Source organism: Coffea eugenioides, chromosome 2, assembly GCF_003713205.1.
Source record: "Coffea eugenioides isolate CCC68of chromosome 2, Ceug_1.0, whole genome shotgun sequence".
In the NCBI taxonomy this organism is placed as follows: Eukaryota; Viridiplantae; Streptophyta; class Magnoliopsida; order Gentianales; family Rubiaceae; genus Coffea; species Coffea eugenioides.
Genome location: NC_040036.1, coordinates 35,508,140 through 35,533,721, shown reverse-complemented (window position 1 = coordinate 35,533,721; position 25,582 = coordinate 35,508,140). Strand labels below are relative to the sequence as shown.

Below are 25,582 nucleotides of genomic sequence, written 5' to 3'. Positions count from 1 at the left end.
AAGTAAACACGGGTGAAGCTGCATTTTCATCCTGATGCTTCAGAACATATTCCACGCAGCTTCTTCTTATGCTCCTTTGCTTGATCCTTTTGGTCCAAGATTTCTTGTGCTACACATTTCACATCACTAGACTAACTTTGTACTTGCAGACCAGATAGATTTAGGTCATCACACACAATTGCTTGACCGAGATCATGTAAATGCACAAGTCCACTTTCTACTTGGAAATAATTAGTAGCAGCAATCTTTTTGTTTGTTTAACATTTCATGAAGAAATGAAGGGAAAATATGATACTAAAACATATGACTCAAAAACGATGTATGGACCAAATGGTCTTTGTAGAAAATCTAGAAACTGACAAGAATTTCGAGTTTTAGTTGGTTTTTCTGTGCAGTGAAGAGGAAAATTACTAAATGCAGGAGAGATGAGAATTACCAACTTTTAATTTTAACGCCCTTTAGCTTGGTATTTGGCTGTGTTAAAGTTGAAGCCCTTAAAGCATTATAAGGCATTCTACATTAAAGAGTTGGAACTATGTTTTTCAGAGATAGAAAGAAATTAATTAGCGTTCTACTTGAATACCATTTTTGGAAGAGCAAACTCAGTAATGACAGGTTGCACTTTCTCTATCTTATTCACGAGGAAATGAAACAAGGACTGATCTTCTGTAATCGTAACATTACAAAATGGATCGATGAAATTATTGCTGACCGAAAAGCAAAATTGTCCTTGAAGCTAGCTGGAGAGATAAGTAAGGACAATGAAATCTGTCTTCACGTTTCACATGGAAAATTTAACTAACTTGGTGATAGTTTGCCTTTCAATTAGTCTAATTAGGCTGTATACAAATCGATCCGCTCGCGAGCCGACTCCAAGTAGTTCAAGTGAAAGTTCGACTTGAACTTGGTCAACATCGAATTTAAGTCGAGTTCAAAAATATTCAACTTGTTAACTTGCGATCGTTTATATATATATATATATATATAATTTTTAATAGTAAAATCACATATGTATTCATTTTTAAAAAATAAAATAGTTATTTTCAGTTTTTTTAACTCGAACTCAAGTTTGAACTTCATAAAGTTAAGCTTGAGTCGAATCGAGTTCAAAGTCGAATTTTATATTGAGAATTTGTCAAACTTGATAAAACTAAGTCGAAACTCAATTTATTTAGGTCAAAACTTAATTCGATTCGACTTGTTTGCAACCTTAGATCCAACCGATTTTCCAATGCCCAAAAACACCAAAAACAAAACTGATACATAACGTGTTTCTAATCAATTTTGGGCAAAAATGGAGTGCTTGTGGGACAAGAAATGAAGCCCCGGTTCGATGGCAGACAGTGCGGTCGTTTCTGACCTTGATCCAGTTTGTGGTCCCTCTCGTGAGAGGATGGGAACCGTGAGAGGATAGCCTAGCTCCTTGAGGCCAACCAGATCCAGTTTCAAATCCAGTCCTTTGTGGCTTGTGATCCGAGGCCGGATCCTTTGCGCATTTGTTTGCGACTAGGAATTCGTTTTATGTTTTACGCAATATATATATATATATTTTTAGTGAAAGATCTAACCTATAAATTGGTATTTTTAAGCATTTTATTCATTCAACTATCATTTCTATCATATGTTTCCATTAGAAATTCCAATAGATAGAGAGTTTCCTTCTCATTCTTTCGAATCTTCGATTCGTATTTAGGAAATTATTTGTGTAACTCTTTTCCTTGAGCTACGCTTCCTATCAGAAGCTATGATAACCATTTCAATTATTGGCTTTATACAATTTTGACATAAATTTATTTCTACAATTTCAAGCATTATCTCAATATTGATTCTTGAAACTGTTCAACAAATACAAGGTTTCGGTCCACTGAGTTTAATAAGCTAAAAGCAAACCCTGTTAGATCTAAGACTTTCAATATCCTGAGGAACAAATTCACGATTGCATCAATACACAAATGGGACAAAGTTATCCTTATCGGCCAACAACAAATGTAGATATGAACGTGGCACAAACTTAAGCGCAAAAAGTCCATCATTTTATCCAATTACGCACTTACTGTTTCTCGAATCAAGCCAAAATGAAAACTTCTCCATTTGTACTTTTTCCAAATGCTCTAGCAAAAGGTCAAATGACAAGAAGATAACTCATTCTTGAATTTTTTTTCCGCAGCTTCTAGCACCCAATCTTCCAATGACAAAGGCACAAAAAAATTGTAGAGAGACGTCTAAGTGATCAGTTAGTGAAATGAGAGGCTCCAATTTGCCAACCTGACATTCCTCTGGTTGTGACAAACACGAGTGCCATGGTTTTGGGTCATCTTATCCTATCCACCTCTAACTCTCTTCTCATTCTATTTCCCATATCTTTTTTCCTATGCTTCTCTCAAAACTCATAATAACAAATACGAGGGCTAGTTTTCCCTCTTTCTTTCTATCTTTTTGGCCCCCCTTCTCCTAGATACTTTTAATTCCCTGTATATGCTCCTTTATGGTGTCTCTGTTTATAACAAAGTTCGCTTCTACTACGAAAAACTATACACTGTAGCATTACAAACCTGCATTTGCACCTTCCAGACTAGCTAAATTTGGAACTTCTGAAGCATTTTTAACTACTGATTGTGCTTTTTTACTTCGTTTCTTATTGTTATTTCACTTGAATTGAACTATTTAGCTTGGCCCAGAAAAGTTGAGCATTAGCTAATTTGGGTTATGTGCATTTATATTGGTGGCTGTCATACAACAACAACAACAGAAGGGGTTATAGTGCAATTTATATTGTAATAACGTAAGTATTATGGATTGTGTAGTGAAGTAAAGCTGATTATAGGATTGTTGTAAACTAAACAAAAGTTATTCGCAATCCAATCCTTTCAAGAAGAAAATGGCTCCTAAAAGTGGGAAGGCTAAGCCCCACAAAGCTAAAGGAGAGAAGAAGAAGAAAGAAGAGAAAGGTTTGCTATTCTACTTATCTTTGTCTTGTCCCGCTAGTGTTGTCTTTGAGACTGAATGAATTGGTTTCTTAGTTTCACTTCCACGTTACCATAATGCCATGGTATTCTCTCTCATCATAAGAACAATTGCATCAAGTACCTCAAAACATTTTCTGAACCAAAACTTCTCAATATCCTAGAAAATTGCATAGGAAATACATTAAGTTGAGTTCCTATTTTCACTTTTGCTTGTGGTTCAAAATGCAACATTGTCTTGTCATTGGTCGAGAGCCCCCTTTTTTTTTTTGTCAAAATCAGCTGATAATGCAATTACTTCACAAATATACTAAACAAACCTCTATCTTTTTTCTTTTTTCTTTTTTCTTTTTTTTTTGGTTTTCCAATTAACTAGCCTATTCTTGATTAATTTTAGCATTTTTGGCCTTTACTGCAGTATTGCCTACAGTTATAGAAATAACAGTAGATACACCTGAGGATTCACAAGTGACACTTAAGGTAAGTACAAGTTCTGGGCTTCTGCCAATTCCGTTTAATACTACCAGAGTGCACCAATTGAATGACATTTTACTGCAGGGAATATCGACGGATAAAATTTTAGATGTGAGAAAGCTTTTAGCGGTCCATGTTGAGACATGCCACTTAACCAACTACTCCTTGTCACACGAGGTCAGTTACTCTTATATATTCGTAGAGCAATGTAACATTCTTCATGCTTCATGCTACGTTATGTTATTGCATTTTACACTACGAACTGATGGATTGTAAACCTTAGATAAAACACAATCATGTCATTTTCATGGTCCCAACATCTCAACAAGAATTGAGTGAATTTAGATATAATGTCATGATTAGTTAGGTCGTATATTTTCTAGTCAAAGATATCAACTCCATTACAATTGCTTGAGAAATTAGTAGATTTAAAATTTTAGTGATCTATAAATTTGGTTTAGAGAGAAAGTTTAGACTCTTTGAATAACATAATAATTTTGATAAGTTGGACGAGATTTAAATTCAAATTTAAAAGTTAAAAGGCTTTTGAAACCTAATTATCTTGGGCTTTTTTCAAGGGATAATTTCAAAAACCTCCCTTGAGGTTTCTAATAGTTCGCTTTGCTCCCCTTTAAAAAAATATCATTTGTTTCCCTTACTTTTAACTTTTTGTAACATTGTCAACCCATTTTAAAATATATTATTTAAAAATTCATTTTCGAATAAAGACAGTATGTTCATTCCAAATTAATAAGTCGTTTGTTGTCCTTTTTTTTTTAAATTGAAAGCATGTAGGTTGAAAATAAAGACAATCAGTGCAAATGCATAATTTTGACCACAATATAATAATAGGTATTCAACCTGATATTCTCTATTCAAAATCCTTATCTAATTAAACAATATGATACTTTTTATCTAATAGTTTTCTACTTCTCTTTTCTCCCTTTTTAATGGCTTTCACATCTTCTCCATACTCTTCATATAATATATTTCATCTTTTATCTTAATTTGATTTAAAAATAAATAATGTCATTTTCATATCTAACAATTTTAAACTAATTAAATCATAGGTTCTATTTCCTTTTTGGATGAAAAGATATAAGGGTAAAATTGTACAATTTAACTTATTATGTATTCAGTTATAAATATTTATCAAACAGTATAAATAGTTTCAGTATTAAAATTCAAACATTCATATATTTCTTTCAGTACTTAAAATTTAGTAAATTAATTGTTTCAGTATTCAGATTTCAGAATTCAGATGCAATTTTATCAAACGGAACCTAAGTGTTCCATCCATGTTAGGACAAATCTTCAATGTGTATCAACTTCTTCTATTATTGGTAAGGTCAGGTTCCGATCAGTCCAACTCCAGTGCGGTTACCAAAACGCAAACTCCATAAGCCATGCCTTCTTCACGAAACCAAGCCCTCCACCCCTTGACCCCTCCAATGAGTGAAGGGGAAATGGAAATTCCCCAACTCCTCAAGAATGAGATACCGAGCCTCCTAAACACAATCTTTGATCCATCGTCCTGCTGGCCCATAATGAAAAAGCGTACATCATGTCGATTTTGCATTGATCAAGACTCAGGGGTTAGTTATAGCATTCGAGTTATTAAAGTTGTGTGAATTTAGATAATCAGCAATGTTACACCAAAATAATCAGGATAAGGGCCTCACAAATTCCATCTCAGACCAGTTGAGGATAAAATAATCATTTTATACTATCATTTTCTTATTTTTTACACAAAAATATTATCAATTTACACTTTGTCTAAATCTGTTTACGTTATGTCTCTACCTATTTATACCTTAGAGGCAAATTAGTTTCGACTGGAATTTGTGAGGTCCTGATCCTCTAAAGCCAATGTTGTGGTACATGTACATTCAGCATTAAGCATGCCAGGTGAGTCAATCACTTAATGCAAGATTTGGTCCCATATAAATAGACCGCATGTAACCAATAGCCGTTTGGGTTATTAGCCACCATCAATGATTTAAGTTTTGGTGGGGTGCGAGATGAAGGGTTTAAATCTTAATATTCATCTCTTTGTCACTATATGTGACTTTTCCAAATCCATACGAGTGCATAGTGCACCTATGTGGTCTGATGGTTATTCAGTCTCCGTCAATTTTTTGATTGGTCCAATTGGACCTTCCCCTAGAATAGGAATAGTCTCTCCAAATCTATATAGGTATATAGTGCACCCGTCATCTTCGATAGTGGTTCAGTCACCGTTAGTTTCCTGATTGGTCTGGTTAAACCCCCCTTAGAATAGGAGTAGAGCAAATGGTGATAATTGAAATGTAGGTTCAAAGTTATCAAAATTTGCCTCGTGCCAAGATAAAATATGGGAATAATTACATAATATTTTAAAATTACACATATCTCCCCTATTGCTACATAAGTACTCTACTACCCTTATATAGGATACTTAATGACATTTTTTGGAAAAATTTCAGAAATTCTAAGGAAAACCGGAGTTGACTTGTTCTCTCACTCTCTCTCTCTCTCTCTCTTCTTCCTTTCTATCTTGCTTTTTTTCCATTTCCTTCTTTGCCCAAATTCCCACCACTTTCCTTTCTGCCTAATATTTCTCTTTTAGTTTAGAACCAAATTCTCTCTATCATCCCTTGCTCGTATCTATCTCCCTCCTTTCCTTCTTCTTTATTCTCTATACCCAGCCCCTGTTTGCAAACATGATTAGGCTTATCCACTTTTTCCTTTTAATTCTAAGTGTAATGGGTTTGATTTTTTTTTTTTTTTTGCATTTATTTGTGTTTATCCAATTTTGGTTGATTATGGGTGATAAAACTTGGTGATGTGAAAAGTCAAGAATTTGAGAGATGGATGAGCTCGAGAAATGGGTGCTTAAAAAAAATAAAGGAGGTTTCAAAGAGAGGAAGAGGAGAGAAGCACAATTGATTGTTGATGAAGTGTTAGTTTTGGGTAAAATTTGAGGTTGATTTTTACCTAATTTAGTACCAAGTGACGAGTTTAATTGACTTGTGTAGGAATTGTAGGGGCTGGGGTTGCTGGACATAAATCAGGTTGCGATATTTTGGGTGCTAGAATTATTGGAATTGATTTTGATTCAGATTGGGGTGTTTGCTTAGCTTTTGTGGTAGTGTTGCTTAGAAGAAAGCAATCATCATAGTTGGATTTTTTTTTTCTAACTTTTATTTTTGGCAAAAAGAGTTTGTTGGCTTTGGTGTTGGAAGAAAGGCAATCAACAAAATTTTTTATCATTCCTTTTTTATTTTTTTTGCAAAAAGGGTAGTGTAGGATATTTGAAGGAATTGGTAACCTATTGGGCTATTTTAAAGCGTAAACATTGAAAGTAAGGGAGGTGACTATAATTTTTGAAAATTAAGGGAAGCTTTCTAAAATTTGTAGAGACCTCAGGGGAAGTTTCTCATATTATCCCTAAATGATATTGTCCAAACCATAATTTTAATGTCACAATAAATTTTCCACACTATCCTTACATGTCAATTGTAATTCAAGACTAACAAAAAAGTTATGATGCAAAATGTATTTTTGGCAATTAATGTCAAAATTATTATGAGATTAAATTTCTCAGTGTGCCAGAATCGGTTGCCAACTCACCAAAAAGAAATAAACAGAATGTTGTAGGGATCATGATTATGCAAACCAGCAACTGCATTTCCCAATGTACGCCAAAAGTTGTACTTTGAGTTGTTGAATGCTCTGTGGAGTTATAGTTGAATGTCTTACTTTAATTTCAACTTCTCATAATATATTTTGAAGGTAATAATTTTCCGACGCATATTTTTAGAAGAGTTTATAAAAAAATTCCAGGATAAAAATGCCATGTGGAAATACTTCAATAAATCTCTTAGGAAGATTAATTAATTAAGGGTTTGTGCCTTTGACCAGGTACGAGGTTCACGGCTAAAGGATTCCATCGAAATCACCTCTCTCAAACCATGCCACCTCATTATTGTTGAAGGTATTTACAATATTTACAATTCCAACATGTTTCTTTTATATAAGAAAACACATTGAAATGTTCATATGGAGTAATTGTTTTGTGAGATTTTGTATAATTTGAATTAAGATATACCCTCTAATTGTCAAATAAGAAACATGCTTTCTTGTCTAGTCTTGCTTTTATGTATATGCAAAATAAGATTGAGATAACATCCAATTGATTAGTTTCAAAATGTTTATGATGTTAGTTCATCATTTAAAGTTTCAAATTTGATTTGTTGAGAATTTGCATTTTCCATTTTTTATTCCTTCTTTTTCCTATATGAATTAATCAAATTATACTAATTTCATACAGTATGATAAGGATAGAAAAACTCTTGAACTTTACAATTCAAAAAGTGTAAAATGTTTTTTAAAATTTATCTATTATACCTAGATTATTAATCCTTGAAACATTAAAATCTATCCAAGAAGGAAAGGATACTCATGATTTATGTATAAATATTTAGACTTTTTGATATAAATTGTTTTTCATTAAATGCATTGTGGCTATAGTCCATTACTACAAACTATAGGGGTCATTATCCAATAAACTTTGCAGAGGACTGCACTGAAAGCCAAGCCGTGGCCCACATTCGACGACTACTCGACATTGTCGCTTGCACGACGTCGTTTGGCATTTCATCTTCTTCGCCCAAACCCAACGGTAAACCCGGTTCAAAGGATACAGGTCACAAGGAATCCGGTTCTGCTGAGTCCGAACCCGGCCCGGAAAATGTCGTTTCTGAATCGACTTCTAAGCCCAAAGTCTCCGGCAAGAAGTCCGGTACCATTGCTCCCCACCAGAAACTCAAGCCGGCGAAGCCCGAAAGTATTTCCAATGACGGAGACTCGGCGGAGAAAAATGGCGATGCCTTCGCAGCTATGATGTGTCCTCCGCCGCGGCTCGGGCAGTTCTATGATTTTTTCTCCTTCTCTCATCTCACTCCTCCCATCCAATGTAAGCTTTTCTTTTTATTTATGTTTTTTTTAAAGTCATTTATTGCTATTTTCGTTCGAATTTTGTATGTGTTCCTTGAATTAATTGTCATTTTCCCAAAAAAAAAAAAAAATTGTTGCAGATATTAGGAGATCAAATCGACCATTTCTGGATGATAAATCCGAAGATGATTTCTTTCAAATTGATGTAATTTGATAAATTCTTCTTTTTTCTTTTTTTTTCCTTTTAAATATTTATAGTTATATATGATTGAATTGGACTTTTGAATTTATTTATAGGTTAGGGTTTGTAGTGGGAAGCCAACAACAATTGTTGTTTGTGAGAAAGGGTTTTATCCAGCTGGAAGAAGAATTCTTCTGAGCCATTCTTTGGTTGGATTACTCCAACAATTAAGGAGAGTTTTTGATGCTGTGAGTATCAGCATTTCTAATGCCATTTACCCTATTGATTTCTAGAGCAATGGGCTATAAAGTATTGAGCATTGTACAGTAGATTTACTGATGTTTACATTATAGTTTGCGTGATTAGGCAATGTACAATTAAAGTTACTTATGTTTACACTTGAACAATATCAAGAACATAATGGTAAAGGAATAAAAATAGAGTTCAATATCAAGAACATGATAGTAAAGGAATAAAAATAGAGTTACACTTTACTACAATTACTAACTTTACAATGTTAAACCAAAAAAAAAAAAAAAAACTAACGTTCAGAACAGTGGAGAAAACTGCAAATTTTAGTAGTACTGACATTGTTTATCACCTTGCAAACATGAAGATGTTTGCGCTAATAAAATTGAGGCACAAGTTGAGAACTTTGGACTTGTCCAGCCCATGATTCATGTTACTTGCTTGAAGTGCCTTAGTGTTATTTTCTTCTATGCTTTGATTAAGCTTGCTCACTTATTTTGCAACTTTATCTTGTGGTTATCAGGCATATAAATCTCTGATGAAAGCTTTCAGTGAGCACAATAAAGTAAGTATTTTCTGTAAGTTGTTTTGTCTTGAATGAAATATTTGAGATGAAAAATGTAGCAGAGTAACAATTTGTTGTAACATCAGTTGTCTTTTTCAGTTTGGGAATCTTCCTTATGGTTTTCGAGTGAATACATGGGTTGTACCACCTTTTGTTGCTGAGCAGCCATCAACATTTCCTCCATTGCCTGTTGAAGATGAGAACTTTGGAGGACATGGAGGTGGACAAGGAAGAGATGGGAAGCATGATAATAGGCAGTGGGCGAAAGAATTTGCAATTTTGGCAGCAATGTCGTGTAAGACAGAAGAGGAAAGGCAAATTCGAGATAGAAAAGCCTTTCTACTTCACAGTTTATTCGTTGACATTTCAGTCTTTAAAGCTGTTGCAGCAATAAAGAATCTTGGGGAAAATAATCAGCACTTGCCAACTGGTTCTAGTTGCATCGAATATGAACAGAAACTTGGAGATCTACTGATTACGGTGACAAAGGACATGGCTGATGCAAGTATGAAATTAGATTGCAAGAATGATGGGATTCGTGTTCTTGGGATCTCACAAGAGGAACTTACTAAGCGAAATTTACTCAAAGGGATAACTGCAGATGAAAGTGCAACTGTTCATGTCAGTTTAGCAATCCATTCTGTTCTTCATTTTCTTGAATCTTTGTAGATGTGATTCTTGTTCTTGACATTTTCTTAGAAAACAATAATTTCATTATGAGCTTATATTGCTTTCTTGCAGGATACTTCTACTCTGGGTGTTGTGGTTGTTAAACACTCTGGCTATACAGCTATTGTGAAAGTGGTAGCTGAAACAAATCAGAATGATAGTGTAGTTTCCCAGGACATTGACATTCAGGACCAGCCTGAGGGAGGTGCAAATGCCTTGAATGTGAATAGGTTAGTTCTCATCTGGCTTCAAGGTTTGAGACTTTTTTCTTCCTTTACATCAGCATATGGTTCCTATGACGTTTGAATTCTTACGATTACTTGGTTCAAGAAGGCTATTATAATGCTGTAATTGAATCTCTGTTTGCTAATATGTATGTATGTGTGTATATTTATTACTATTTTTATTTAACTCCCAGAACGCAAAAATTGTTTTAAAATATCAATTTTACTCGTAATGAAAGGAACAAACTTCCTTCTTAATAGGTAATATACAACAAACAAATAACTAATATAGTTGTCCGTATTAAAGGTGTTAGGAACTTGCAGACGCATGAGATCTCACAGCATGGCTACATGCATCCAGCATACCACTTTTTAGTTGCATATGTTGTATATGTGTTCCACAATGCATTGACGTAGATGGGGAAGCTGGGGTGGCCTTCCCCTGCAATTTTTTAGAAATTCCTTTCAACCTGTATAATATTATAGAATTTTCATTGAACTCTTTACTCCCCTTTCCCCCCCCCCCCCCCCCTCCACTCCCCCCCCCCCCAAACAAAAAAAAGTACTCCATTCAATTCAGTCAATTTTCACTTGCAACTGTTATGTTAGAAGATAATTTATAGACAATATTTCTATCTCAAAATTTGCCCCCTCTTCCCCGTCCCCCCAAATTGTGGGTCTGCCACTGCTTAAATGTAATAACTGTAGCTACTGTCACATTTTTTCTGTCATTATAATGATGCTTTCAGTAACCAGTGTCTGATCATCTCATCCCAGCTTAAGAATGCTGTTGCACAAGACCCCAGCATCCCAAGCATCCAGTCTGGTTCAAAGATCAAATATTACAGACCTTGAAGATTTACGTACATCTAGGTCATTGGTAAGAAAGGTGTTAGGTGAAGGTTTGTTGAGGTTGCAAGCGGAGGACACCAAACAAACAAAACCAATTAGATGGGAGCTGGGGGCCTGTTGGGTTCAACATTTACAAAATCAAAGTGCAGGCAAAACTGACTCTAAAAAAGGTGAAGATAAAGTTGAGCAAGCTGTAAAGGGTCTTGGAAAAACTGGTGGACTGCTCAAGGATATTAAGAAAAAACTAGATGACCGAAACTCAAAATCTGAGCAAAGAAAAGAAGCTGCAAATGATGGTTTTGATGTGGGAAAGAAAGAGCTTGAAGAGTTAGATGAGGCAAAGGAAACGATGTGGAAACAACTGCTTTCTGAAGCATCATACTTGCGCCTTAAAGATTCAGAGACTGGTCTTCATCTTAAGGTTGGCTCATTGCTCTATAAATGAAGACATAAGTGCATCAATTTCATATTATTTGCTGTAATTCATGTACTAATAACATCTGCTAGAGGATATTTGCTGAACATTTAGTCGTGTCTGTGATATATGATAGACGAGTCTTTAGACATTTTAATGGTCTGCCCATAGGGAAAATCAATATCTGTGGTCCAAGAGGTTTAGTGTTCTTAAAACTTGATTTCTTTCGTTTCATTCATGTTGGCAGTCGCCCAGCGAGTTGATTGAGATGGCACACAAATACTATGCTGATACTGCACTTCCAAAACTGGTGTGTTGTTATACATTTTCTGCATTCTTTATATCAGAGCTTATTAGTTTTTTTGGAATCGCAGTTAATGGAATTTGAGACCAGCAACTATTGCTTTTGTTGAACTGACAGAGACTCAAATATTGGTTTTACCAAACTGACAGGTGGCTGATTTTGGCTCCCTTGAACTTTCACCAGTCGACGGAAGGACGCTGACTGATTTCATGCATACGAGGGGTTTGCAAATCTGCTCCTTAGGACGTGTGGTAATAAATTGATTCGTTTACACTTTTCCATTATCTGACACCTATTGCATTGCTGAATGTATGAAAATTATACATGAATTGTATGACTTGAGAGATCTATGATAAGGTGCGTAGGCTTATATCAAGACAATAAGCCAGCAAATTAGAGCACATTATTAAGATAATAATATCATTGTAGCAGATAACCATCTATGATCTTGCAGAATCTTATACCTTAGAACCATCTGCATCTACCATTCTTGAACTGAAACGACAAAATTAGTGATGCTAAATGTTTACAAAAGTTCAAGGTGTAAATTTGGAATGAGTACTAGAATTCTTTAATAATATATATCTGCTGATGGGTGGGCTGTGCTGCATTATTGGGACATTTTGTAATGCAAAGTACTGTTTCCATGTAATATTTCCAGCATTTTTACCCTCAAGTAGCTGAACTATCTTTATGAAACATATGAGGTAAAGATGACTTCTTCTGATTCATAAAAATATTAGCAGAAGTAAGTTTAAATCCTATAACAATTTCATGTTGGACTTTGATAAAAGTCCATTGTTATTGATGAAAAATTCCATTAGTTAATTTTTTAAATGAATTTGTGTTATTATCTTATAACGTGAATTATATGGACGAACACCAGTTTTCAATGAGTAATCAAAGGTGAATATCTCCACCTTAAGATTATATCATCTTTATTAACATTCAAAGAAACAAAAGCTTGAAAATTTGTGGTTTCTGTTGTCATGCCAGGTCGAGCTTGCAGACAAACTTCCTCATGTACAGTCACTCTGTATACATGAGATGGTTGTTCGAGCTTACAAACATGTATTGCATGCTGTTGTAGCAGCAGTAGATAATATTGGTGACTTGGCCTTGTCAATTGCATCATGTTTAAATGTACTGTTAGGAACAGCATCTGAAGGAAATGCTGATTCAGAAATTACTAATGATGATAACTTGAAATGGAAGTGGGTGGAAACTTTTCTTTTTAAAAGATTTGGGTGGAAATGGAAGGACGAAAACATCCATGACCTCAGAAAGTTTGCCATTCTTCGTGGGCTTTGCCATAAGGTATGTTCTTGTCTCAATCTAAGACTTCATGGTAGACCTGAACTTCACAATCTTCTGCTGTTATGCAAAAGATGTCATCTTTGTTCAGGTTGGACTGGAGCTTGTTCCCAGGGACTATGATATGGATACATCTTGCCCTTTTAAGAAGACAGACATTATAAGCATGATACCTGTATACAAGGTATAAAACTCCACAACTCAAGTGAAAAGTTGATTTGACTAATCTTTCATTACACCATTTAAGTTTCCCTACAGCATGTTGCGTGTTCATCAGCTGATGGGCGTACTTTGTTAGAATCATCAAAAACATCCTTGGATAAAGGCAAACTGGAGGATGCTGTTAATTATGGAACTAAGGTAACGTGAACTTCCATCTCCCTTGCAACTCAATGATTTATTTTGACTTGATTGAATTTTTGACAATACTAATCTCAATTCTCTACTCTGCAGGCACTCTCCAGATTTGTATCAGTTTGTGGACCTTACCATAGAATGACAGCTGGAGCATATAGTCTTCTTGCCGTGGTTCTCTACCATACCGGAGATTTTAATCAGGTACTATGTAATACTGGAACCCGTGATCTATTGGCAAATCCTTTTGATGGATACAGAGTGCAGCTTACACTTAAACATCAAGAAGAAACTATTAACAGGAAATATGGAGCATGTCATTCCTTGCCGCAACTGTCCTGAATTAGATTAATTGGTTTATTGGGCTGGTCAACAAAGAATAAGCTGGACATTTTACTTTTAATGTTTGTGTTTAATAAACAATAAGATGAATATGTGCTTGTATGAGATCAAGCAAGAAACCGAACATGTATCCTTATCACTAGAAAAGGTGACACCAGTGTTCTCCACTGGTAATAAGTTTCATGGCAAGTATCTTAAGTTAGTCATTCCAAGAAAAAGAAGAGAGAAATCTTTAGACAATGTTAAGGTTACCCCCAATTCCTTCATGTATTTCTTCTTCAACAAATTTCAGTTGTCAGATCCCAAACTCTAGAAACCATTGCACATTTTTAATGGAATATCTATTAGAATGAGACTTGCTGTAGTCTTTCACTTGCTGTAGTAAAGATAAATTGGAGGAAATACATACCATATTTACGCTTTTTATGTTGCTTGTCACTCAGAGGCATGTAAAAAATTGGTTCTCATTTTTTTCGGTTGTCGGAGATCTTTGGTGCCTTTGATTATCTTATGATATTTTAAGCTTGAGCGTTTCAAACAAAGTAGAAAATATAATGATGCAGAAATCCTTATCTATCTAAATATCTGCAGAAGAACCACCTGAGTTGCACAATTAGGGCCACCATGGTATTGATGTAAAGTTTCAATGACACATTTCTATGTTCAACCTAGCTTTTGACATCTTAAAACATAAATGCATGGCTTCTACTAAATATATTTCTGATTTAACTAGTGTGATGTAAAACCTCGTGGGACTGTCAAAGCACTTCTCTCTACTTATGATGCTATCAATCACCTACTACCATTCTAACTCTGTTGTTGTCTTTTACCATTTTTCAACCATTCAGGCTACAATATACCAGCAAAAAGCTTTGGATATAAATGAGAGGGAGCTTGGACTTGATCACCCAGATACAATGAAAAGTTATGGAGACTTGGCTGTTTTTTACTATCGGCTCCAGCATACAGAGTTGGCCTTAAAGTAGGTCAAATACATATAATATTTGAAAGCTTTTCCTAGATGGATTCTTATTGAAATGTTGATTGTTTTTTGTTGCTTTTGGTGCCTAATTATAAAACAATTGCTTATACTAAGGTACAGTGCTTAATCTGCAGCTATTTCATGTAACTTGTCCCTTAAAGAGGAAATCCAGGAACCCTTTCACTTCATCATATTCACCAACTAAATCTTGAATGATTTCAAATTTTGCTGGAAAGTAGAGTCGTTTTCTCTAGATTTTTCTTTGCTGGAAAGTAGAGTTGTGAATAGGAACGTATTATGGACAAAAACTTACAAATGATGAGGATTGGATGCGGAATCAATTAACTTTGTCAAGAATTTAAGTGTGTTATTACAAACTAAACTTTTTTTTTTCCCTTTCTCTAATACATGGAAAAGTTTTTTTTAAATGTATCAACAGTGTGAAATTTCTTTATTACTGAAAATTCTGTTAGGTAGCCTGCATGGTACCTCTTGTTTCTTAAGGACTGACCACAAATTTGTTCTGGTCGTTCGAAGTATATTATGCTCTTAGTCCTGCTATGGAAAACATAGAACAATTTCAGTTGTATGGTGATGTGAATGTCATATTGCACCAATAATTGCATCTCCTGTTCTCATAGTTTCTTTTGCTTCAATCTGACCATTAACTTCCTTATTATTAAGCATTTAATTGCAAGTTGATTTGTGCGAAACTGCATTCTGCATTTTACCATTAATCCATGCTGATAGTTCTGCATAGCATGTTATGCGTATGCATTATATTCTGATCTCCTCTTAAACATAGTCCAGTCTCCAATTGTTTATGATTCTTTGCTTAAAGCTCCTCAAAATTTAACTACTTCGAACTGTTATTAAGTTGTGGCTCTAGAAGATTATTTGTTTTATGCATGGTTTCTGATTGTTTCTGTAAGATGCTGTATTTGATTGCCATCTTTGCCGTGAGTTCGTTACAGTCATGAAAACTAGTCAAATTCATAATCATATTTTCAATACCAAGCTATCATCCATTTTGCTTTAAAACCTTATCTAGTTGGCAATGACTATAGTATAAATAAGCTGCAACCATTTGGGCCTGTAAGAAAGTTCAACTTTTGCTAATCTTTTGTCCACTGACTCATCTGTGTGAGTTTGAAAAAGAATGTTCAGTAAAAGAGTTATGCATGAGCTATTGTTTTAAAATAAGTTCGTGACTAAATAGAATATTCTTAACAGGATTCATTCCCTATGGAAGTGATGATAGCAGTTAATTTAGTTTCTTAATTCTTGGTTGACAGTATCTAAGAAGAGCAGGTATGCAAACTCAGTTTAAATGGACGCCGTAAGAAGCACAAAGACTGTTTATGTCTTTCTGGTTTCTTTTTTACTTTCATCTGTTTATTTTTGTCTGGCATATTTTCTGTTGATTTCCTGGCTGATTGGAAGACTTACATTTTCTAAATCCGAAGTGAAATTTGTTTACTTTTATTACAAATAGGTGCGAAAGAGTTCCTTGAGCATTTAGATAGAGTAATACCAAGTCTTGGACAAGGCAAATCATGGTGCTAAGGACTATCTCTGAGTCTTGAAATGTTGAAGCACAGATGTTTTCATGATCATTTGTTTTTTCATTGGCTAATATTTTCTCTGTTTGCTTATAGGTATGTCAATCGCGCATTGTATCTCTTGCATCTAACTTGTGGACCATCTCATCCAAATACGGCTGCGACTTACATTAACATTGCAATGATGGAAGAAGGTTTGGGCAATGTCCATGTTGCTCTGAGGTACCTCCACGAGGCTCTTAAATGCAATCAAAGACTTCTTGGAGCTGATCATATCCAGGTCTTCTCTCTCTCTCTCTCTCTCTTATCTCTGTCTCTCTTCATGCACACACACACACACATATATATCAATATACATGTATACATATTCACATACATATGTATATATGCATCAATATGTATATATATTGTAAATTATATGTATTTTATATATGTATTGAAAAGTTCAAGACCCAAAAATCAAGAGCTACTGATTCATCCTACTAAGGGAGGCGTAAGGAAGGGGACACACCATAAAGTACTGAATTTAGCTGCAAAGGTTACAAGACCCTTTTCTGCTATATTCCAGCAGATGTCTTGCTAATGTCTAGAAGAATCGTACTTAGTGCACATAGTAATGGTTGTTAGGAAAATTACCACAGATTTGAAATTTGTTCAGTAAAAAGTATAATGAAATCTTAACCTTCTCTCCCACTTGAATGACTGCTCTCATGGACGCATGCATGTGTCCATGAAAAACACCTGATATGATCTCATGAAAGAGTTGATCAAACTATCTGGGGTTAATTCGGTGCTGTGAATTTCCACTTGTGTTGCATCTCCGTCTATTATTATCATTACTGTCAATTTGTAGTTGTGAATGTTGGTTGGTTTTGGAAATGTTGTTCATGTATATCTACACAAACTAATTTTCTGTATATCCCATTTTAGAAAATTAGCAGGCATCTCTTTGCAGAAATTTAAACTAGGGCTTTCCTCCAACAAAATAGCACTGTTTTTTCTGTCTTCTTTACTCTGCCTTATGTTTGTGCATTGAGTATGATTGATGCTAACTTGCCTCGAGCATGTTAAAACTGACATTTGTGGCTTTTTCAGACTGCAGCCAGCTATCATGCTATAGCAATTGCTTTCTCTTTGATGGAAGCATATTCATTGAGTGTTCAGCATGAACAAACCACTCTTCAAATACTGCAGGCAAAACTTGGGCCAGATGATCTTCGTACACAGGTGATACAAATTATCTTTCAACAAAGCTTAAATAGCTTTCAGTTGATTACTATTTCAATCTTATCAGATGTTTCTTCAGGATGCGGCTGCATGGCTTGAATATTTTGAGTCAAAGGCCCTGGAGCAGCAAGAAGCAGCGCGGAATGGTACCCCAAAACCAGATGCCTCTATTTCTAGCAAAGGACATTTAAGGTGATATTCTGTTTATTATTTTCATTCCCATTTTGCATTTTCTATCCTGGGAGAAGATACTTAAATTGGAATCATCTCTTGTAATGGGGGTTAATGGAAACACTTGAACCTTGAGTGCCTCAAATTCATGGATTTTATAGGGTGTTTGCTCAATCAAAAACCTGTTTGTCATGCTCAAGCTCTATATAGGACTTGGTAAACCTTCACTACATACACTTAGACTAGCCAAACATAAAGAGCCGACCTCAAACTGGTTTAAAACTAAATAATCCCATTATACTAGCCAACATAAAGAGCTGACTTCAAGCTGGTTTTAAACTAAATAATCGCATTCTGGTACCATAATTTGCATAGCGAATAAAAAAGAATTAAATTGTGAAAATTGCTGTTACTGCATTTTGGATTCTATATATCATGATTACATAGTTCCACTTTTTCGTTGTATTAGTGTGTCAGATTTGCTGGATTACATAATGCCGGATGAAGTAAGGGATGCCCAAAAGAAACAAGCTCGTGCAAAGGTCAAAATCTTTAGTAATTCTTTGATTCTTACATGTACTTTTAAGTTACTAATCTTCTTTGTATGCTGCTATATTCTGATGAATATCATAATTATGACACAGGTTAAAAGCAAACTAGGACAAAATGGGGAGGCTGTTGAAGATAAATATAACAAGGATGAATTGCTATCACCAGCTCATTCTGTGGTGGAGAATTCCAGTGATAAAGAGAACAAATCTGAGCTGCTATTTATGGAAACCATTGACAAGACCCATGATTTACTTCCAGCAGAGCAAACAATATTAAATGAACATGATGATCTTGTGCAGGATAATAGATCTGAAGAAGGATGGCAAGAAGCTTTACCTAAGGGTCGCTCATCGATGGGCCAAAAGCCTCCTGGCTCAAGGAGGCCCAACCTCGCAAAACTGCACACCAACTTAATGAACACTTCTCAGGTATCCAAATTCCGTGGTAAAAGCACCACTTTCTCATCTCCAAGGACATCATCTAATGAGTCTGCTGCTGCTTCCACACTTACTCCTGCTCCAAAGAAGTTTGGGAAGAGTGCTAGCTTCAGTCCAAAGTCAATCAATCCTGCAATTTCAAGTGGTGGTGTAGAAAAATCAGCTAACCCAAAATCAGCCCCGGCGAGCCCTGCTTCTACTGATCCAGTGAGTAAGGCTGATCAAACCATAAGTTCGGTCAGTATTCAGACAGCTGGAAAACATTTTTCCTACAAAGAAGTTGCTTTAGCTCCACCTGGTACAATAGTGAAGGCAGTGACTGAAAAGTTTCCAAATGAAAGTTCTGCAGAAGCAAGTCTTCCCATAAGGAAGGAGACAGGCGTGGCATCTAAAAGTGAAGTGGTAGAAAGGAATAATGGGGAGGAAAGACAAGTGAACAGTCCCATCGAAGAGAAATCAACAGTGGATCTTGATGGGCAAATGGATGAAGATTCCAACAGCAAAGAACAGATAGAAGAGATAGCTACTACCTTAGTAAAATCTTTAGAACGAGATGAAACTGAAGATTCTAAAGGAAAGGGATCTGAAGTCACTGAGGGTAAGCAAGAAAGGAGTATTGTTGAAAGCAAGGAAGGAGAAGCCGGGCAAGGTTTTGTTTTGGAAGGTGAGAATTCTAGTTCTTCTGAAAAGTCAGAACTTGGCACTTCGAAAGTGGAAGTGTCTGAAAGACCAGGTTGCAAATGTAAGGAAGCGTCGTCTGAGAATGAACCTATCTCTACTTCAGCAGAAAAAACCACCCCGCTGTCACAAAAACATGAATTTAACCCAAAAGACGAAGTAGAAGCTATACAGGAGAAGCTTTCTACTGCAAATGAAGCAAACGAAGATAAAGAAATTGCAAGTTCATTGCCAAATGAAGGAGTAAAACAAGGGGATTGTGAGACTGGAAAAGGAACAAGCAAGAAACTTTCTGCAGCTGCTCCTCCATTTAATCCATCATCAGTTCCGGTTTTTGGCTCAGTTCCAGTGCAAAGCTTTAAAGAGCTTGGAGGATTATTGCCCCCTCCTGTAAATATTCCACCACTGGTTCCAGTTAGTCCAGCTCATAGATCATCACATCAGTCAGCAACTGCAAGAGTTCCATATGGTCCCCGACTCTCAGGTGGCTATACTGGATCAAGAAATCGGGTACCACGTAATAAAACTGTTTACCACAGTGATGAACATAATGGGGATGCAAGTCATTTCAGCCTGCCACGAATAATGAACCCACATGCGTCTGAGTTTGTCCCTGGCCAGCCATGGGTTCCAAATGGTTATCCAATTGCTCCAAATGGTTATATAGTTTATTCAAATTGTACTGCTGTATCACCAAATGCTTATTCTATACCCCAAAATGGTGTACTAGTTTCACCAAATGGCTCTTCAGCACCTTCGCATGTTTTTCCTGCAACTCAAAATGGGTTACCAGTACCAGTAGAATCTGTAGAAACTCGTTCAGTTGCAGAACATGTTGAAGGTCAGAATGAAGTAGGATCAGATGGATGTAATGAGGAGTCCTCCATGAACTTGACAGTTGAAAGCTCAATAGTCAAGAAAGCTGAAGAGAATCAATCTGACGATGGTGAAAAACCATGTGATGATGAGTCTGGAGTTGCCGAAAAGTCATGTACAGATCCTGAAAAAAAGAGCACAGATACGGCAACCCAAATTCCTGAGATTGTTGCTGCAAAAGAAAGCTGTGGTAGCATTCTGGTGGAGAAGACTAAAACTAAATGTTGGGGAGATTATAGTGATGGTGAAACTGAGATTGTTGAGATCAAAAGTTGAGAAAGTCTTAAGTTCTGATGGGCTATAACTTTTTGATAGAACTGAACGGTCATAGTGCCAAGTTGTTGGACATGCAACAATGCCAAGAGCAATAAGCGAGACTTGGTAGTGAAAGTCCAGGAGTTCTGTAGCTAAGATTCTATCTTGTGGGAAGGGCCAATATAGCTGATGAGGTACCAAATATGAGTTTGACTGAATGATGACTTTAAATTGGTATGTTGTACAAAAAGCATATTTTTGACCTTGAAATCAATAAGTGGCATTGAGAATAAACCTAGCGAGCAATGGATCTTGATGGAGAACCGGGTTTTTGGGTCTAACTTGATCTGTTCTTCTCTGGAATTCAAATTTTGTCGGTTCTTCATTAATCAAGACCTTGTAGGAGTTTTGGATCTTCAGGTACTCAGCAAATGATGATGGGAGAGTGAAAGTCGAAAAGGAGATGCATCACTTCTATCTCTCATTCAAAACTGTGCATGAGACTTTCATCTCACATGGAGCCTAAGTGATCTTCCATTTTTTTTTTTGATTACCTTCCTTACATATGTACAAGACGTAGACCTGCCAGGGTGTCATAATTTCTCCATTCCAGTTATACTTTGTTGTGATTTAAGGAATTTTAGCTTTGGTTCCTATTATTTGATAATTAGGCTTATCTTTAGTCTAGCCTGAGAGAGTAGCAGTCACAGACTTGGATGGATCCACATATTAGGCTGCCAAGTTTAGATTTTTGCAGTTTATTCTTTTATGTACACCATTCCCTTTTCTGGACAAGGATGAGCTCTGTTATTTGTTAGTATACAAATATGCAGAATTTTGTTCAATGTGTGCATAATATGCTATTGGGTATGATCAATAATGGTAGTTGATATGATTATTGCCAAAGTAACAAACCCACTATTTTGCTCGTGTTGTTGATCGGAAATGCAAAACAACTCCTTAATTTTCTATGTTCCAAAATAGAGCTTTCAAAGGAACAATCTCATTATGTTCTGTATTGTTAGACAAAATAACTGGGTTGACAAAGAAAAAGAATGAAAAGCAACAGGACAAAGCAAGAATAATCAAGTTAAATTTATAAAGGTAAGAAAAATGCATGTCAGAAAGCACCCCCCCCCCCCCCCCCCCCAAAAAAAAAAGTAATGTTCATGTTCAGCATTTTTTTTTAAATTTATTTTCTGTTGTCGGAAAAAAAAAAGCAAAGTTTGCATGGCTGGTGATAATGCATTTGGCCAAATCTTCTTTCTTTGTGAGAGTGCATGTATTATTTTCATCTTGCTGGTATACATGTAATTTTCAATTGATTTAGGTGAAGAATGCCATTTGATTGACGAAGTGTATTGATTTTTATTTTTTAGTTATTGGTGAAGTCTGAAGGGGGCATGGCTGGTGGAAATTTCATGTTGGTCTAGGCTTGGTTCCATTTTTTCATTTTTTGTACCTTGTGTGCTTTTCATTATTTTTGGTTTATCATTATCATTTAATTTTGGACGGATTTAGGCGAAAATTGTAATTACGTTCATTAGGCATTTAGGCCCAATGGATTTGGAGCTGGAAGGAGCCTCTGGAGACTGATAAGTCATTAGTCATAGTACATTGCTTTCTTCCATGATCACTTTTGGGTATATAAGTAATCAAGGTATTATACTAGAAAATGGTTGGCGAAATTGGTCAATCGTATCTCGAAGGTATTATTGATTGATTTTATTTGCTTTAGTAATTGATTAAAAAGAAGTATGTGAAGAAAACTGATACTCATGGTATCCCTGAAAAAGAAACAGGCATCTTGTTATGGCTTAATTAGAAGAGTTTGTGAATTAAGGCAATGGTGTTTTTTTTTTTTTTTTTTTTTTTTAATAAATGGGAGGTCTTAAATCTAGAACCTACAGTCCCTCCTACCCTATCACCCAACACAACCCTTTCCCAAGGCAATGGTATCATTAATATTATGCAAGTAATATTTGTGATAATAGTTACATATTTTTGGCTTTGTATTCTTTGTTTCTTGATTGATTTTAATTGATATTCTATTTGCTTAACAAGAAACACATGAAGAAAACCAACACTCATAGTTAGGGTGGTGTAAACGAGTTTAATCAAATTGTTAACAAGGAACACATGAACGCATGAATTTCCCTCCTCTTGTATTTCCTTGTGCAGCACAAGCTGGACTGACATCAGTTTCAATTGTTAATACATTGTATGTCCCAAAGAAAAACTAACCTTAGCATGTTATACGAGCTACAGGGTTTGACTTGAGCTGCAGACACCAATTGCTGCAATTGTTGGAGATAAAAAAAAAAAAAAAGGAAGGTAATTTCTGTTCTTTTTCTGCAAGAAAAATGTTGACATTTCTTGACTTTTATTACTCGCAGTCTAGTCAAAATCTTTTTACAGGAAATAAGTTATAAATGTGATTGAAAACCAGTAAGATTGGTCCTGCTTTCTATCCTGAGAATGTCAAAACTGCATGCAGATCAAAATATTCTAGTCTGCCAAGCAGCATGAGGAGGACTAACTATTCGGATTTGATCAGGACATGGCATGCGGGATTTTTTGTCCGAATGGAGCCAACAGTTTGCCGCAAAAATGTGGTTCTCTAGGAATTCAGGCATTCATTTGCTTGGGATGAGACTGTGACTGTCTCGCCCCAAATCCGATAATCGTATTTAAAAATTTATTTAACTTATATTTTGGAGCGTGGCACCGATATACACTCCCAAGAGGATATACCGGCGTCTGTTGAACTTATAAATATACCAATAATTACATAAATGTGTTTACCAAAGTTTCAAACATAAAAAGTCATTTGTACAATTTTTCACATTAAACTCTTGACATACATGCATTACTAGGGTACAAAAGTCATACAAGCTACATTTTTGCAAAATTCAACGCTAGAAACATACTATGATCAAACTAGTCTTCAATCGATCATGCATTTGATCCTCATCTGCAGGACAGAAAAAATTAGGTGGGGTGATCATCAATTTACTCAATAAGTAGCTCAAATGTATCTTTAATAGATTGAGTATATTAATATTATAAATAACATTTAATAAAATTATTTCTTGGAATTCAATCACAATTAAAACAGTGCATGCATCTTGCATATACAATGCATAACTGTGCATAGATTCATAGTTCTTTAATTATAATCCATGGAATGTTGTATCTTTTCATTTTGCGTTTAGCTCAAAAATATGCCACGGTCACCATTATATTTCATGACAAGACTATGAAATACCACTATTATTTTCCGTGGTAGGGCCACATACCGGTTAAAAATATAGTTCTAGATAATTACTACGATCACTCTTTTTTCCCGTAATAGAGTCATTTGTCCACTATTATATCCTGTGAAAGGGCTACCAGTATTCAAATATAACAATTTTAGAGACTTTTCGTGTCATTTACTTATTTAAGCACGTCCAATGATATCCAAAATATTGCATAACAATCACTTTTAAACAAGTAATATAGTTATTCATATGCACATAGTTGTCAAAAAATTACACATGCTCAATCCAATTTAGTATAACAAAATATATTTTCTATAACAAGTGACAAATAAAAAATTTTTAAAGACATTTTAAAAATTATAGAGATATGAAAGAGCCAGTTACTCGTTAATCAAGAGAGTGTCACACAAATTCTCTTTATCCTTCCCCTAAAACAATAAAATCAGAATAATAACCATCTGTTGAAACTCCTAGCAGTAATCAAGAACGTATATCGTCTCAAGAGTTATGCCATTATACTTAAGTCGACTATAGAGCTACACTGCTCTCTATCATTTTCAGCATGGACAAAGTTCAATTAAACATGCGTAACATGGGCTGTATACTTCAGAAAATTCTAAGTTTCACACTCTTATAAACTAGAAACAAGGCTCTAACTATCTTTAGAAGAAACTATTGAGAGATTTAGATCATAAGCTTATCTAAATTCAGTCACAATTTGGTACACTTTCAAGTTCTTATGTTGTGCAGGGTGGAAATTTCAGCAAATGCAGTTGTCAATTAAACATGCATAACTCTGGATATATATGTCAAATCACCACAAAATTGGAGGCATTAGAACCCACAATTGAAATACTAAATATATCTACAAGGGATCATTTAGCGAATCAATCAATAGACGGTTCTAAGTTGGGCCACAAGCAAGTGCAATTTCCAGTCTCTAACTGCGCAGGTTCTGATTTCCAATGAAATTTGCAAATTTTCTGGTTTAGTAGGCAATGAACCAGAGCTTGATTTTTATACCGCTGGAAAGATCTCTAAGTCTAGTTTCTAATGCAATTGACGTTACCCAATTTCGAGTTTTCCATCTCAAGTTATGGCCAATTTACTAAAGCTGCGCAAAGGTGACTGTCAACCTTGGGGTTAGTTAGAACTCAAGGTTTATTGGCCATTACCATCTAAAATCTCTTCAGTTTCATACATCTACCCACATCAGATGTTTGGTTACAAGTTAATAGCAACATATGCAAGAAATCATAGCCACAAAATTGGTTTATAGCTGTCCAACTTCAATTTTCCCGGCTAGAAGTTATCAACTCAAATTTGGTTCATAAAAGATCACCAAATCCTATCAAGTTCAGCTCATAAAATTCAATTCTATACATTAGTTACCTTAAATCAATTGGACTCTGGTGGATTTGGACCCTTAGTTTCTCCTCCTGAAGCTGTTCTGTTCTTCCCTTTGTTTCTTTCTACAAAATGAGAGCACAAAATCGATACATAGGAGCTCCAAGCGGTGGAGAAGATATATATCAAGGCAATTTGCACTTCGGTACTCAACTTCTTCATACAATTGTAAAGAATACCTCCCCACTTATACCAATTCCAATTTTGGCAATCATATTTTGGGGAGTGAAATCTGGGTATTATGGTGACAGTTGTAAGAGATGATATGAGCATTCCATGCTAAGGTAGGAATTCAGTCAAACAAAATCAGCGAGAGCAAATTGTATCA

General features: G+C 35.4%; 1 protein-coding gene across 1 annotated transcript; it reads left to right on the top strand.

Annotated features, from left to right (window-relative positions):
- The first annotated feature begins 2,454 nt into the window (after nt 1-2,454).
- On the top strand, nt 2,455-21,429 carry LOC113763693 (protein TSS-like). Its single transcript, XM_027307589.1, has 23 exons — nt 2,455-2,948; nt 3,382-3,443; nt 3,522-3,614; nt 7,341-7,413; nt 7,996-8,394; nt 8,516-8,580; nt 8,673-8,804; nt 9,329-9,370; nt 9,470-9,991; nt 10,112-10,269; nt 11,041-11,536; nt 11,778-11,840; nt 11,984-12,085; nt 12,831-13,151; nt 13,240-13,332; nt 13,407-13,508; nt 13,602-13,706; nt 14,693-14,826; nt 16,485-16,668; nt 17,484-17,615; nt 17,695-17,807; nt 18,256-18,328; nt 18,431-21,429. The coding sequence occupies exons 1-23, from the start codon at nt 2,879-2,881 to the stop codon at nt 20,603-20,605; spliced, it is 5,709 nt and encodes a 1,902-aa protein (XP_027163390.1). The 5' UTR covers nt 2,455-2,878; the 3' UTR covers nt 20,606-21,429.
- Nucleotides 21,430-25,582: the final 4,153 nt, after the last annotated feature.